The sequence below is a fragment of the Yamadazyma tenuis genome, chromosome 1 (assembly GCF_029203305.1).
Source record: "Yamadazyma tenuis chromosome 1, complete sequence".
Taxonomy (NCBI): Eukaryota; Fungi; Ascomycota; class Pichiomycetes; order Serinales; family Debaryomycetaceae; genus Yamadazyma; species Yamadazyma tenuis.
Window position 1 is genome coordinate 2,083,140 of NC_089461.1, and position 14,432 is coordinate 2,097,571.

Here is a 14,432-nt window from a genome sequence, read left to right on the forward strand (position 1 = left end):
AAGGTAAATAGACGAAAAATCATCCGAAATTTTTCCAAAAAAACACACAACATATCCTCAACTCTTTATATTGTCCAGTACTTCTCCTAATATCTCTAACCCAAAAATGGTCCACTAAGTACCAGCTATTTATGGAATCAACTAAAGTCGTGCGCTGTACACAATCTGTCGATGAAAAATTTCCTCACTCGCTCTCCCTTTGTTTTAAAAACCAAAAGCGATTTGTAAAAGGTCAGCGGCGAGAAGACACCCAGTTAATTTATCGAATAATTGCGAAATTGACCCATTCATTTTCTAATATTCTGACCTAAGACTTCACACTAGTACACGTATAGTATCAGCCAAGCTCTCCTAGCTTTTTTTCGGTCTGATTAATCATAATTTCATTTCCCTCCCGTTACTTTTGCATTTAGCCTTTTGTGTCCAAACTACCCACCGATACTAATTTTGCATTTTCAACAATGGATTTAGACACAGATGTTCCCATGGAAGATGTCAGTGATGACCACAGCGAAACCTACCAAGGAGGTGCCAAGATTGATGCATCAAAATCGAAACCCCTGGAGCTCACTGGAGACAGCGTAAACCAGCTAGACCAGTGGATCGAGAAATTGGCCAACTGTGAGCCATTATCCGAACAAGACGTCAAACGTCTATGCGACATGGCGGTAGATGTGTTACAATTTGAAGAAAATGTCCAACCTGTCCAAGTTCCCGTTACCATTTGTGGTGACGTCCATGGACAGTTTCATGATTTAATGGAGTTATTTAAAATTGGTGGTCCTTGCCCTGACACAAACTATTTGTTCATGGGAGACTATGTCGATAGAGGATATTACTCGGTCGAAACCGTTTCATTTTTGGTGTGCATGAAGGTAAGGTACCCCAACAGAATTACCATCTTACGTGGTAATCACGAATCCCGTCAAATCACTCAAGTCTATGGGTTCTACGACGAATGCTTGCGTAAGTATGGAAGTGCCAACGTGTGGAAGGTGTTTACCGATTTGTTTGATTATTTCCCCATTACGGCCTTGGTGGATAATAAGATTTTCTGTCTTCACGGAGGATTGTCCCCAATGATTGAAACCATTGACCAGGTTCGTGAATTGAACCGAATTCAAGAGGTTCCTCATGAAGGCCCAATGTGTGACTTGTTATGGTCGGATCCCGATGACCGTGGTGGATGGGGAATCTCTCCAAGAGGTGCTGGCTTCACTTTTGGACAAGATATCTCTGAACAATTTAACCATACCAATGACTTGAGTTTGATAGCTCGTGCCCATCAATTGGTAATGGAAGGGTATTCTTGGTCTCATCAGCAATCAGTGGTGACGATATTCTCGGCTCCTAATTATTGTTACCGTTGCGGTAATCAAGCAGCTATCATGGAAGTAGACGAGATGCACAACAGACAATTTTTGCAGTATGATCCTTCGATCAGACCAGGTGAACCTACTGTCACCAGAAAGACTCCGGACTACTTCTTGTGAATGCTGTTACTGCCGCTACGAGTTATGTTTGTAATGACAATATTGTTTGGTTGTATCGAATAGAGAAGCGAAAATTCGAGACGTAGCCACATCGCCCGCCCTGTGCCCCCTTAGCATCTCCCCAGCGCCTCGGTGCCGCTAGCTGGCACCAAAAACCGACGTGCGCCCACCATCAAAATTTGCCAATTCTAACCAACCAGAATTCAATCTTTTCGCACAGTAATCAAAGCTCTCATTCTTCAACTACATCAACATGTTAAGATTATCAAACAGCCGTTTACAGCTGAAAGTTGTGAACGTTTCTCCAGTAGTTGCCCTCACGTGCACGAGATCGCTCTACACTCCCGTGTTGGAGCAGGACATCAACATCACCAGAACCGGTAAGGTCAATGTGTCTGTAGGTCCAGGAGGACGTTCTTCAAGAACCGGGTATGTGGCAACTGTGTTTGGTGCCAGCGGGTTTTTGGGACGTTATGTGACCAGTAAGTTGGCCAAGCACGGAACTGTCGTGGTTGTACCCTTCAGAAACGAAATGAAGAAGAGATTTTTGAAAGTCACCGGAGACTTGGGAGTGGTTAACTTTGTAGAATGGGACCCCAGAAACATCAAGTCGATTCAAGAAAGTGTGGCCCATTCCGACATTGTGTTCAACTGTGTGGGAGCCGATTATCACACCAAGAACTTCTCCATGGCTGATGTGAATATTGGTATCACTGAAAGAATTGCACAGGCCGTCAAGGAAGCAGGTAACCCAAGATTCATTCACGTTTCTTCATACAATGCTAACCCTAACTCCAAGTCGGTGTTCTATGCCACTAAGGGGGTTGGAGAACAAATCGTTAGGGACCTCGTGCCCGATGCCACTATTGTCAGACCTTCTCCTACCTACGGAAGAGAAGATAACTTATTGAACTACTTGGGTCCTAAATTGAAGATGTGGACCCCCAACAGAAATGCCAAAGAGGTGCACCCCGTGCATGTTCTTGACGTTGCCCGTGCATTGGAAAAGATTGGATATGACGATTCTACTGTGGGTAAGACTTTTGAATTATACGGACCTGAAAAATACTCCTTCAGAGAAATCAGAGAGATGATTCACGGTATAACCCAGGACTTCTCGCAAGTGGGTCCCTTCTCATACAAGTTTGCTGACTATCAGATTCCTTTACCATTGGCCAAGTTGGCAGCTGATATAAAGCAATTGCCATACTGGAGGTTGACCAACTCCGATCAGGTGCAAAGACATGTGATCAACCAGGTGATCGATGCAAACGCCAGCACTTTCAAAGACTTGGGCATTGAAGATACCACCAAGTTACCAGAAGTGTTATTCACCTATGTTAAGCACTGGAGACATCCATTGATTGCACAAGAAGGAGCTTCTAGCTCGTCTGCCAAGGAACTCAAGAGATTACGGGAAATCCAGCATTTTACTTAGGTGGTTACCCCGAAAAGTGCTTGTATAATGTATGTATATCACAAATAAATTGCATAGATTGGTGTTGGTTTTGGTTTTTAGCAGCCAAGTGCGGGTTCATCCGAGCGTGAGAAATAGATCTATTGGATCTGATTCTTCTTCAAACACATACTTTTACCTTATTGTATTGTCCATGTATACACTTCCAGACATCAAAGAGGTGACAAACCTATCACACGAAAAACAGAGTCAGCTTTTGGACAACTTGTTCGAACCCTGTCCCACGCTAACAGCTATTTTATTGCAGACGGTGCTTGCGACCTCAACTCCATTTTCTTCCTACAAGCAGCTCATTGAAACTAGCAGGACACAGCTCTTGGAGTACTTACGGTCTTCTGAACAGGAATCCGAAAAAACGGGAGAAATAAGACCCGAAATAGCCAAAATCATATCTGCCCATCCTCGCCTTGGAGGTGCTAAAAAGGTGCAACTCAGTGATCATTCTTCCGCAGAGCAAAAATCGTTACAGGGAAGCCAGGAGGAGACAGAGATGCTTGCAAAATTGAACGCACAATACGAGGAAGCGTTTCCAGGGCTTCGGTATGTTGTTTTTGTGAATGGTAGATCAAGGCAAGTGATCATGGACAATATGAGACAGAGAATTGCTCGTGGCGACATTCGAACAGAGAGAAGAGAGGCATTCGATGCCATGTGCGACATTGCCTTGGATCGGGCGCTGAAGTTGGGTGCTAAGTTATAGATAGATATCAGTTAATACATATGAAGAGAAAAGTGCTGTGAGACTTGAAACTGAAACCGTCTTATCTGCGGTCGTGCCCCGTGCATCGGGACTTTCCAGGGTGTGGAAGAAAAGGCATTTGGGAATAAATGATGAAATATGGACCTAAGACGCCCATAAAAATAGGTTTATACCCGAAGAAGTCTCTATTAGACCAATGAAACCTTCATAATACAGCCCAATTGTTGCTCCAACGCCCTTGAAATCACATAAGCAACTCCTGTTCATCCAACATGCCCTGTAGACCTCGCGCACGACCCGCGCTCATTACTCGAAATTTCGTCCAGCTTTAGGGATACTTTAGTTTCTAGGCACTCATTCAGGTTTAGTTTAGATTAATAAGATGGTATGTGAACCATTACAAAGCCACATACATTTAGCATCGACTCCCGACACCAATTGCGTCGTCATGGTGCCGATGTTGTTTGTGGGACTATCCATTATCGTTGACTATGATTACTAACTTCCTCCCCTTTTAGGCTGGTGCTTTAGAAAACGCCCGTAAGGAGATCAAACGTCTTTCCTTAGATGATGCCGCCGAATCCCTGTACGGACAAATCTTCTCTGTTTCTGGTCCTGTCATTGTGGCCGAAAACATGATTGGATGTGCCATGTACGAGTTGGTAAAGGTTGGACATGATAATTTGGTTGGTGAGGTTATTCGTATTAATGGTGACAAGGCCACCATCCAGGTCTACGAAGAAACTGCCGGTGTTACTGTCGGGGACCCCGTATTGAGAACCGGAAAGCCGTTGTCGGTGGAATTGGGTCCTGGATTGGTGGAAACTATTTACGATGGAATTCAACGTCCTTTGAAGGCCATTAAGGATATTTCTCAGTCCATTTACATCCCAAGAGGTATTGATGCTCCTTCTTTGTCGAGAACCGTTGAGTACGACTTCAAGCCTGCTAACGTTAAGGTCGGTGACCACGTGACTGGCGGTGACATTTTTGGATCTGTGTTTGAAAACTCATTGTTGGATAACCATCCAATCTTAGTGCCTCCAAGAGCTAAAGGTACGGTTACTCATGTGGCCGAAGCCGGCTCCTACAAGGTTGATGAACCATTATTGGAAGTTGAGTTTGACGGCAAGAAACACTCCTACTCGATGATGCACACCTGGCCTGTCAGAGTCCCCAGACCTGTGGCCGAAAAATTGAAGGCTGATTACCCGTTATTGACTGGTCAGAGAGTCTTGGATGCTTTGTTCCCATGTGTTCAAGGTGGTACTACTTGTATTCCCGGGGCCTTTGGGTGTGGTAAGACGGTTATCTCCCAATCTTTATCAAAGTTTTCTAACTCCGATGTTATCGTCTATGTTGGTTGTGGTGAACGTGGTAATGAGATGGCTGAAGTGTTGATGGAATTCCCAGAATTATTCACTGAAATCAATGGTAGAAAGGAACCAATTATGAAGAGAACCTCTTTGGTGGCCAACACTTCGAACATGCCGGTAGCAGCTAGAGAAGCCTCCATTTACACTGGTATTACCCTTGCTGAATATTTCAGAGATCAAGGTAAGAACGTGTCTATGATTGCTGATTCTTCTTCTCGTTGGGCCGAAGCTTTGAGAGAAATCTCCGGTAGATTGGGTGAAATGCCTGCTGATCAAGGTTTCCCAGCTTATTTGGGTTCTAAGTTGGCCTCTTTCTACGAAAGAGCTGGTAAAGCTATTGCTTTAGGCTCTCCAGACAGAATTGGTTCTGTGTCCATTGTTGCTGCTGTTTCCCCAGCCGGTGGTGATTTCTCCGATCCAGTCACCACTTCTACTTTGGGTATTACCCAAGTTTTCTGGGGTTTGGATAAGAAATTGGCTCAAAGAAAGCATTTCCCATCTATTAATACTGCCGTTTCATACTCCAAGTATACCGGAATTTTGGATAACTATTATGATAATAACTATCCCGAATTCGCTACTTTGAGAGACAGGATCAGAGAAATCTTGTCTAATGCCGAAGAATTAGAACAAGTTGTTCAATTGGTTGGTAAGTCTGCATTATCTGATTCAGATAAGATTACTTTGGATGTTGCTACCTTGATCAAGGAAGACTTCTTGCAACAAAATGGGTACTCCACTTATGATCAGTTTTGTCCAATTTGGAAGACTTACGATATGATGAGAGCATTCATGGCTTACCACGATGAAGCGCAAAAGGCAGTTGCCAACGGTGGTCAATGGTCTAAGTTGAGTGAGTCTACTAGTGATGTTAAGCATGCTGTTTCTTCCGCTAAGTTCTTTGAACCTTCAAGTGGTGCCGAAGCTGGTGCTAAAGAATACGGTGACTTGTTGACTAAGATCTCAGAAAGATTTGCCGAAGTTTCTGAGTAATTGTTCGATAGACACATGTTCATTTAATTCTCCTTAGTTGGATGTTTTGTTTGTTAGTACCTAGATAAAAATTCACAAATTATCATATAATCCCTATTATGAAGCGCAACTGAATAGCCCAATTGTAGATATGAAACACGAAGTGATAAAGTTTTCAGTCCCGTTAACCAAATCCAAAATCTCTTCCATAGAATCAAGAGCACTTCCTTCACCTCTAACAAACCGTTCTTGTTGTCTCAAGTCATCAGGGAATGGCATGGCATATGGTGTGTATGGGTCGCTGAGGTGGGTTGGCTGCAAAATCGGGAGAATCGAGTTCGAGCTGCTGGGATCACAACGGAGATTTTGCAACGCCAAGTCCATTTGATCAAGAGGTTCTTGAGCAGTGAAGAAGATATTCAGTCCTTCAGTAGAAACATCAAGTTGTTTTTCAATATCGGGAACAGGTTTCGAACCGGTAAACCAATCAAAGAGCCTCCCCTTTTCTTTTGTTCCTCTTTTTTCAATTTCCTTACTAAAGTATGGGTGTTTTCCTTCAGAAACCTGAGTGTTGTGTTGAGACTCGTTAGGACGGAATCTAGCCAATCTCTCTTCTAAATAGTCTTGGAAAGAGTCATTGCTGAAGAAGTTTCTCTCGTTAAGGATGGTTTGACGAAGTCTCGGTTTAGGTCCTATTTCGGCGATTGAAGGAACATTCGGGGAAATTCCCCCACTCTGCTCAAAAAAGTGTCCTGGAATAATGCTCTCAATGCTTCTGAGAGATCCCGATACTACTCCTGAAGAGTCAGTTTCAATATCAAAAGAACCAGTACTGGGACCTCTTTGTGTCAAAGAGGTGGATTCTAGCTGGGGAAACTGACAGTTGCCAATCTTACCGTTGGAAAGAATAGTGATTTCATGTTCTGGAATACTAGATACTTGGGTAGGAATAGGTGGTTCAACAGGAGTTGGATCATTAATTGTTTGTGGTGAAACACTGTCCTCCGTACAAGGACTGGGAGAAAGCTCAGGGATGGTCAAGGAAGCGTAGTTTTTGGACAGGCTCCGCACCCTTAATGGGGGAGATTCACTGAAGGAGAATGCAAGCTCTAAATTGATTTCTGAGAGGTTGTTTTCTGATTCAGTAATTTGTTTTGACTGGTCGTTTTGTGGTTTGTGTATCGAGATATTCTTGGTAGTAACAACGGCTAAAGCAGCTCTCAGAGAATATGGCTCGGACACAAACCTTCTCTTGAGCAGTATTCTTTGGGTTTCGTATACTTGATCTCTTAAAGGTGCCGACTCTAATACTCCACTCATAGCCTGGTACTAGAATTTGTAAGTTCAGCCGTGCGTTTGCAGCCATTTTTTCAGCCAGAACGAGTGAGAAAATGAAGGCGTGCACTCACCAGCAACATCGACGTATGGTCATCGACATACAAAATTGAACCAATTTGCCACGGTCACAAGCGACGCAGAAGATGATCATGTCAATTGAACTCAGAGAATATCTACAATAGGAGGAAGATCAAATGAAATCCCAAGCACAAAGGTAAAATACAAAATGTATATTTGGACTAGTATTAACGAGCTAGGTTAAATTCCAAAGCGTAAAATCACGGGTTGTAATACCAACAAGGCGAATAAGATACGCCAACATGGATATACTTCAAATTATATCAATTCCCTTCAGAGTGAACTGGAGAAAATAGCATTTAATTTCAGTTAGCGACTCCATTCAACATCACCTTTAGGGCACTTCAACACCGCATCCGGCGAGGCAGGATAGTCCGATTACTTGGATCTAGCTCTAACCTTCCGTCTCTTTCTTTTCAATCTTCTAACTCTCTTTTTTCTCCACTTATTTCTCATATTGAAAGATAACTGTGTCTAATGGAAAAAAGAGAAAAGAGAAAATTTCCACGGACGCTCACGCAGTTTTATAACGGTCCAACCTGTTGGGGGACGAAATGCGCACGACTGTCGCTGGTAAGGGTGGTGACTGTTTTCGCGCCATATAGGGATGGTGCCCTGTGAGCCTCAATGGGAGATAAATATTCGTATTATTGTGAAAACATCACAAACTATATACATTTTACTGAACTGCATCATCGACCTTCAATTCCCGCTTCAACCTCAGCTTTTCCTGTCGCCAAGCTTTGTTCAACTCTTCCTTCAAGTGTGGAATATTCAACTTGTCGGTCAAATCTTCAATAATCTTGGGACTTATAATGAGACGTTCTTCCTCTTGCACCGAATCAATGTATAAGTCGGATTTATCGTTAGTTTCGCGGTAAACACTATCGATTTCTGGCTTGGTGATAAAATCAAGGTGACGAGTGCCCGCAGCCGTTCCATCGCTGGACTCCAAGAGATACTTCAAATGGTTGATACCACTTAACGCTTTGACGTTGCAATAGAACCTATACGCCAAATAGAACCCCGGGATGTTGGGAATCACAGGCACAATTGCAAATGGTAAAGAAATCGGTACTCCTATTCCACAAAGAATCAGGTACTTTAGGTGAGTGGAATAAGAGTTTGTTTTAAACTCCTCCAATTGACTAATAATGTTGCCGGGGGTCTGGAAACTGGCATGGTACATTGGAATCGGCTTGATTTGGCTGTGGTGTATTTTCAACTGGTCAATGTGACTTTGTACCACAAGAGGATCAGGTTGGTTCTTGGAAAGGGCTTCCTGATTGATTTCTCTGATCATGGCATCCTTGGATGGAAATGACCGCAAACAGTTTTCCTGGTACGCCACCGTGTCAAGCATGCGCTTGGCCAAAGCAGTGATTTTGATATTAATAGATGCCTTGGATGTCGAGAGTTTTGTCCATACCTTCAAGGCAGCTCCCGTGAGTTTGGACTCCAACCTGGTAGCCAATGGGAAATGGCGGGCCTGAGCCTCAGAAAGAACTCTAGGCTTGTGGTTGCAGTAGACGTACGACCGTTTTGTGGTTATTGGTACAGAAATGACAAAGATCGAGTCAGGATTAAGTGGTCCACTTGCAGTGGATGAGAACCTGGCTGCGACAGCAAAGGCAGGCCGAGGGACGTGAGGCGTCAGCAGCACCCTGGGACCAACTTGGGTAAGGGATGGCCTGATCATCAGATGTATATCGAGAGTTGGAGTCAGAAAGCGACAGGCACAAAGGTGTACACACAAACTGCGATGCAATAGATAGGTTGTGAAATATTTAAAACTAGTGATTAGCATCGCGCAATCATGAGTCGCACTGGCCCTGGTGAAATTGGGTCATACAAGGGCATTGAAGTCCGGAAGAGGCAAAGCAGAGACACAACCATATGGGTGATCAGATAAAACAATGAGGTATTGTTTCTTCCCTGGTTAGCATCATTTGTGCATCGGCTCTCTACAATTCCCCATATCCGTGTAACCTGGCTCTGTCTTGATTGCAGCGAGATGCGCGGCCTGCGCAACAAAACAAAACTGCTATCACAACCGGCTCTTTTTCCATGGCAGACCAAAACGATGCCGTCACCAATGGCTCTCTGGTGCGTCTGCCCAAGCCTGTATCTCAATCCAAGGACCGTGACACCGACTCCAAGTCAACCGCAACAAATCCGTTTGAAACATCCAAGGTTTCTTCGTACAGCCACAAACCTAATTTCGTTCCAGTGTATGTATTAGACACTTTATCTCAAGCCCACTACAAAGAACAGCTCACCAACACAAACGTTAACATCAACCAAACCGATGTGCATGCTGCCAACCGGCTCAGTCACTTTTCAACCCAGTCGGTATATCTTCCCGACCACCCCGCTAACCACAGCAACACCACCACCACCCCAACCAAGCGGGACGAAGATGATTACCTCTCATTTGCCCACGATCCGTTCGTACGATCCATGGACAACAATTGGCACAAGTTTTTGACTTCAATCAAGCAGCCCAATACCTACTCGCATGACGTTTTATCGTTTGACAAGCACACGGTGTTTGAAAATAAACTCGACGGGAGCTGGGGCGGTGAGGTTCGCTTGAAGACTGCCCTCTTGGGCACCCCGTCCACCGATGACGACACATTTCTGGGCGAGGGCCACCGGTGGTGGTTCAGAAGCCTCTTCACCAGAAAGGAACCTATTCGATCTCTCGAAGACAATCCCCGAGTCCGGTCAAAGGCTGGATACTGGATGTCGACCGAGAAGCGAGCAGACTTGTTCCCTATGCTCAAGCGGATATTCGTGGTGAACCCGCTAGTTCCACTTATGCTTCGGATCATGATCATCTTCTTCTCCGCTTGCGCATTGGGACTTGCGTGCACTATTTTCCAGTTTTCCAACCACAAATACGGTGGCAGCAAAGTGGAACAACAGCCCAGTACGATCATGGCCATCGTGGTGCAATGTCTCGCCATTGTTTACGTGGCCTACATTTCATACGACGAGTATACGGGTAAACCTTTGGGACTACGCGACCCGTTGGGGAAGATGAAGCTTATCATGTTAGACCTTTTGTTCATCATCTTCTCCTCTGCCAACCTTTCATTGACCTTCAACACGCTTTACCAAGATGAATGGGTCTGTCAAAGTGATAGAGATGAGGATATTGCATCATCATCGAGCACAATTCTGTTTTTTACCCCTACGGTAGCATCAATTTGCAGGAGGCAGCGGGGGTTGGCAGCGTTTTTATTTCTTGTCCTCAATCTTTGGGTATTGACGTTTACCATCAGTATCATTAGATTGGTAGACAGGGTGACTGTGGCAGGTCATCGAACAGACTAAGGGCCGTTTATAGCATTTCCTGTTCCATTACGGGTAGAGCATCATGATTTTTAATGTACGCACAAAATTTGGTAGTGGTAGAAAACCGCGCAGTTGCATTTGAAATCAACAAAATCATATCCACCTTTTGGTTGTTTGACACTCCACATCGCCGTCAACTCGTTTATATCCCATTGACAGCGCCCGTCAGATACGAAAAATAACCAGAATTAGTGCCATGTCGCAACAACAGCCTCTTGGGAGTCCTATACCATTCCCGGCCTCCAGCGATCTTAATGGAACCTGGGCATTTATTCAGCCAAGTCTCGGATTAATCCTAGGATCTCTGGGAGACCAGGGGGTCACTTCGAAAGTGTATATGAACTGTTACACCGCCGTTTACAACTACTGTACAAACAAGTCCCGTAACGGAGGAAGCATTTCGGACACGGGTCCCACCAATCCTGCCACAACTAACTCATACTCGCTTGCCGGTTCTGAGATTTACAGCAAATTGGAAAAGTATTTAGTGAAGCTTATTACCAGTTTGCGCAAGGAGCCCAACGAATCATTCTTGGAGTTCTATGTCCGCAGACTCAATCGGTTCACCATTGGGGCCGGGTACATGAATAATGTGTTTGACTATATGAATAGGTATTGGGTACAGAAGGAGAGAAGTGACGGAAGAAGAGATATTTATGACGTGAGCACCCTTTGTGTATTACAGTGGAAGGCCCAGATGTTTGTCAACAATGCCGATAGGTTAATTGAGGAGATTATGGATCAGATTGAACGTCAAAGAAACAATGAAATCATCGATACCAACTTGATTTCATCAGCAGTAAAGTCTTTAGTGTACTTGGGAGTTGATACTCAGGACTTGAAAAAAGCCAACTTGGTGGTTTATATCAACTATTTTGAAAAGAAGTTCCTTGAAGAAACTGCAAAATACTACCGACTTGAAAGCAATGAGTTCTTGGCCGAACATAATGTGGTTGACTACATGAAGAAGTGTGAAACCCGATTGAACGAAGAAATCTCTCGGTCCAATAACTACTTAGAGGACCATACCAAAAAGGCCTTGGTGGACACCTTGAACACGGTGTTGATCAAAGACCATGCCAACGAGATGTACGATCAGTTCATCAGTTTGTTGGAAAATAACCAACTTGAACACATCCAAAGAATGTACAAGTTGATGTCAAGAGTTCCATCCACTTTGGAGCCTTTGGCTGAATCTTTGGAGCGGTACATCAAAAATGATGCCATCAAAGTCATTGAGGAGATCAAGAAAGGAGGCGAGTCTACTAATAACGATAATGAAGAAGTTGCAGCCGTTACGAAGGCAAAGAAGTCCAATGGCCCCATCAACCCCAAAACTTACGTCCACAGCTTAATACTGGTTTACTTGAAGTTCAATGACGTTGTTAATGATGCGTTTGAAAAGGACCCCATCTTTATCAGAGCTTTGGACAATGCTTGTAGACATTTTGTCAACAAAAATTCCATTGCGTTGGTGAACCCCAAGTCCAGCTCCAAGACCCCAGAAATCTTGGCCAGGTATGCCGATGCATTCTTAAGATCAAGTTCAAAAGAAGCTGACACTTACGACATGAATACCGATAACTTGATGATAGTATTCAAGTTTGTTGAAGATAAAGATGCATTTGAAGAAAACTATAGGCGTATGTTGGCAAAGAGATTAATCAACAATACCAGTAAGAGTGAAGAATTGGAAGAAAGTGTCATCAAGAGACTACAGGAAGAGAACTCTTTAGAGTACACCAGCAAAATGAACAAGATGTTCGTTGACATGAAGTCTTCAGAAGATTTGAAGATGAAAATGAGAGACCATTTGGTGGAGATCGATTCATCTTTAAAGGATTTCACCCCTTTAATCTTGGCTTCCTCCATGTGGCCGTTTTCCAAGCAGCCTGATTATGTGGTGAAGTTTCCTCAGGATTTACAAGATATCATAGATAACTTCACCGAGTTATACACAAAAGCACATACAGGTAGACAATTAGACTGGTTGTGGAATCACGGAAGAAGCGAAATCAAGGCCAATTTATCTAGAAAGGGTAAGCCTGCCTTCACCTTCATTGTCACCAACGTCCAGTTATTGATTTTATTGGCCTTTAACGACAGGAAGACATACAGTTTTAGTGAGTTGCAAGAAGTAGTCGGGTGTCCTCCACACCTACTTGATAACCAAATCACACCTTTGGTGAAGTATAAATTGTTTGAACAATCACCTTCAGGACCTCAGAATCAGAACAAGCCAAATACCACTTTCACCATTGTTGATGAATACAAGTCTAGAAAGTTGAAGGTAAACTTTGTAAGTTCGTTGAAGAGTGAACAGAGGCAAGAAGATGATGAAATATCCAAGGAAATAAGCGAAAGTCGTCAACTTTACTTAAGAGCATGTATTGTCCGTATCATGAAGGCCAGAAAGACCATCAGCCATCCTGAGTTGTATAATGAAGTGGTGACCCAGTCGTTGTCCAGATTCCATGCCAAAAACACAGACGTCAAGAAGACGATTACCTTGTTGATCGAACAGAACTACATGAAGCGTATCGACAACAGTATCTATGAATATGTAGCTTAATTCACCTAATAGTATAATATTTGTACTTCATCGCGCATTGCGATTTAGATACTTCCCAATCAATGTCTGTGGTGAAGAAACAGAAGATAGCCAACAATTTGGCATTGCTGAAAGTATCTGACGATGTTGACAGCGGTAAGATACTCTACAACCGAGCAGTGGTACTCGAGGGCCACCAAGGACCGGTGTACTCTGCTGCCATCAATCTGGAGTTGATCGTTTCTGGAGGTGATGATAAGACCATCAACATATGGAAACTTCCTACTGACGACAACGACGTCAACTTGGGATGCATACGAGGCCACAAGGCGGCTGTTACGTCGGTATGCTGGATGAACGGCAATATAGTAAGTGGCAGTGCCGACTCTACGATGGCTATATGGGATGGAGAAACGGGGCAGAAAATAAGAAACTATAGGAACAGTACCATAATCAACCAGGTTCGGTACAACGGAACACTCCTAGCATCATGTGATGATGCTGGGACAGTAAAGCTTTGGGATTTTCGAGAGAAGAACTCAATTAGCACGATCAGTACAAAGTTCCCAGTATGGACATGTTGTCTAAGCAGCCTGGGGAATATTTTTTTTTCCGGAATTGACCCAACTATTCAAGCATACGATACCAGAGCCACCGACAAACTGCTTTGGACGACATCCAGTACAATTGACTCGATCACTTCGTTGGATATCAACAATGATAATTCGATGCTTGTGTCTCGCTCTACTCGCGGAGCTGTAAGCACCTATAATGCCAAAGAATTTCTACCTGAAAACGTTTCACGGTCTAGCCCCTACGTCTACGATGGTGCTCCATCGGGTAACGAGTACAAATTGATACGTGCTTGTTTCAGTGGTGATAGTTCACGTATTGCGTCAGGTTCTGATGATAAAACTGTTACCGTGTGGGACGTCGTAACCAGAAGAATTCTTAATAAGTTTGAAGGTCATGAGGCCTCAACCCTTGATGTGACATTCCATCCTTCGGAGAACATAGTGATTTCGACGTCATTGGACGGCACTTTAATCGTCAGGGAGTTATAAGACTCCCTTCATTGTAACATTAA

General features: G+C 43.8%; 9 protein-coding genes across 9 annotated transcripts; 7 read left to right on the forward strand and 2 right to left on the reverse strand. All coding sequences in view use genetic code 12, as the record gives it.

Annotated features, from left to right (window-relative positions):
• Window positions 1-461: 461 nt before the first annotated feature.
• On the forward strand, window positions 462-1,493 carry PPH21 (protein phosphatase type 2A; the record flags this gene model as incomplete). Its single annotated transcript, XM_006688399.1, has 1 exon — window positions 462-1,493. One exon carries the CDS (start codon window positions 462-464, stop codon window positions 1,491-1,493), a length of 1,032 nt encoding a protein of 343 aa, XP_006688462.1.
• Window positions 1,494-1,746: 253 nt separating this feature from the next.
• On the forward strand, window positions 1,747-2,931 carry EFM5_2 (Protein-lysine N-methyltransferase efm5; the record flags this gene model as incomplete). Its single annotated transcript, XM_006688949.1, has 1 exon — window positions 1,747-2,931. The coding sequence occupies one exon, from the start codon at window positions 1,747-1,749 to the stop codon at window positions 2,929-2,931; it is 1,185 nt and encodes a 394-aa protein (XP_006689012.1).
• Window positions 2,932-3,103: 172 nt separating this feature from the next.
• Window positions 3,104-3,670, forward strand: PSN45_001013 (uncharacterized protein; the record flags this gene model as incomplete). Its single annotated transcript, XM_066157568.1, has 1 exon — window positions 3,104-3,670. The coding sequence occupies one exon, from the start codon at window positions 3,104-3,106 to the stop codon at window positions 3,668-3,670; it is 567 nt and encodes a 188-aa protein (XP_066013665.1).
• Window positions 3,671-4,052: 382 nt separating this feature from the next.
• On the forward strand, window positions 4,053-6,039 carry VMA1 (H(+)-transporting V1 sector ATPase subunit A; the record flags this gene model as incomplete). Its single annotated transcript, XM_006688401.1, has 2 exons — window positions 4,053-4,055; window positions 4,189-6,039. 2 exons carry the CDS (start codon window positions 4,053-4,055, stop codon window positions 6,037-6,039), a joined length of 1,854 nt encoding a protein of 617 aa, XP_006688464.1.
• A 19-nt stretch (window positions 6,040-6,058) lies between these two features.
• On the reverse strand, window positions 6,059-7,338 carry PSN45_001015 (uncharacterized protein; the record flags this gene model as incomplete). Its single annotated transcript, XM_066157569.1, has 2 exons — window positions 6,059-6,099; window positions 6,177-7,338. 2 exons carry the CDS (start codon window positions 7,336-7,338, stop codon window positions 6,059-6,061), a joined length of 1,203 nt encoding a protein of 400 aa, XP_066013666.1.
• A 474-nt stretch (window positions 7,339-7,812) lies between these two features.
• On the reverse strand, window positions 7,813-9,133 carry PSN45_001016 (uncharacterized protein; the record flags this gene model as incomplete). The annotated part of the gene is made up of 2 exons (XM_006688403.2): window positions 7,813-7,908; window positions 8,123-9,133. 2 exons carry the CDS (start codon window positions 9,131-9,133, stop codon window positions 7,813-7,815), a joined length of 1,107 nt encoding a protein of 368 aa, XP_006688466.2.
• A 368-nt stretch (window positions 9,134-9,501) lies between these two features.
• On the forward strand, window positions 9,502-10,773 carry PSN45_001017 (uncharacterized protein; the record flags this gene model as incomplete). The annotated part of the gene is made up of 1 exon (XM_006688951.2): window positions 9,502-10,773. The coding sequence occupies one exon, from the start codon at window positions 9,502-9,504 to the stop codon at window positions 10,771-10,773; it is 1,272 nt and encodes a 423-aa protein (XP_006689014.1).
• A 217-nt stretch (window positions 10,774-10,990) lies between these two features.
• On the forward strand, window positions 10,991-13,366 carry CDC53 (ubiquitin ligase (cullin) of SCF; the record flags this gene model as incomplete). Its single annotated transcript, XM_006688404.2, has 1 exon — window positions 10,991-13,366. The coding sequence occupies one exon, from the start codon at window positions 10,991-10,993 to the stop codon at window positions 13,364-13,366; it is 2,376 nt and encodes a 791-aa protein (XP_006688467.1).
• Window positions 13,367-13,428: 62 nt separating this feature from the next.
• PSN45_001019 (uncharacterized protein) lies at window positions 13,429-14,409 on the forward strand (the record flags this gene model as incomplete). Its single annotated transcript, XM_066157570.1, has 2 exons — window positions 13,429-13,900; window positions 13,982-14,409. The coding sequence occupies 2 exons, from the start codon at window positions 13,429-13,431 to the stop codon at window positions 14,407-14,409; spliced, it is 900 nt and encodes a 299-aa protein (XP_066013667.1).
• Window positions 14,410-14,432: the final 23 nt, after the last annotated feature.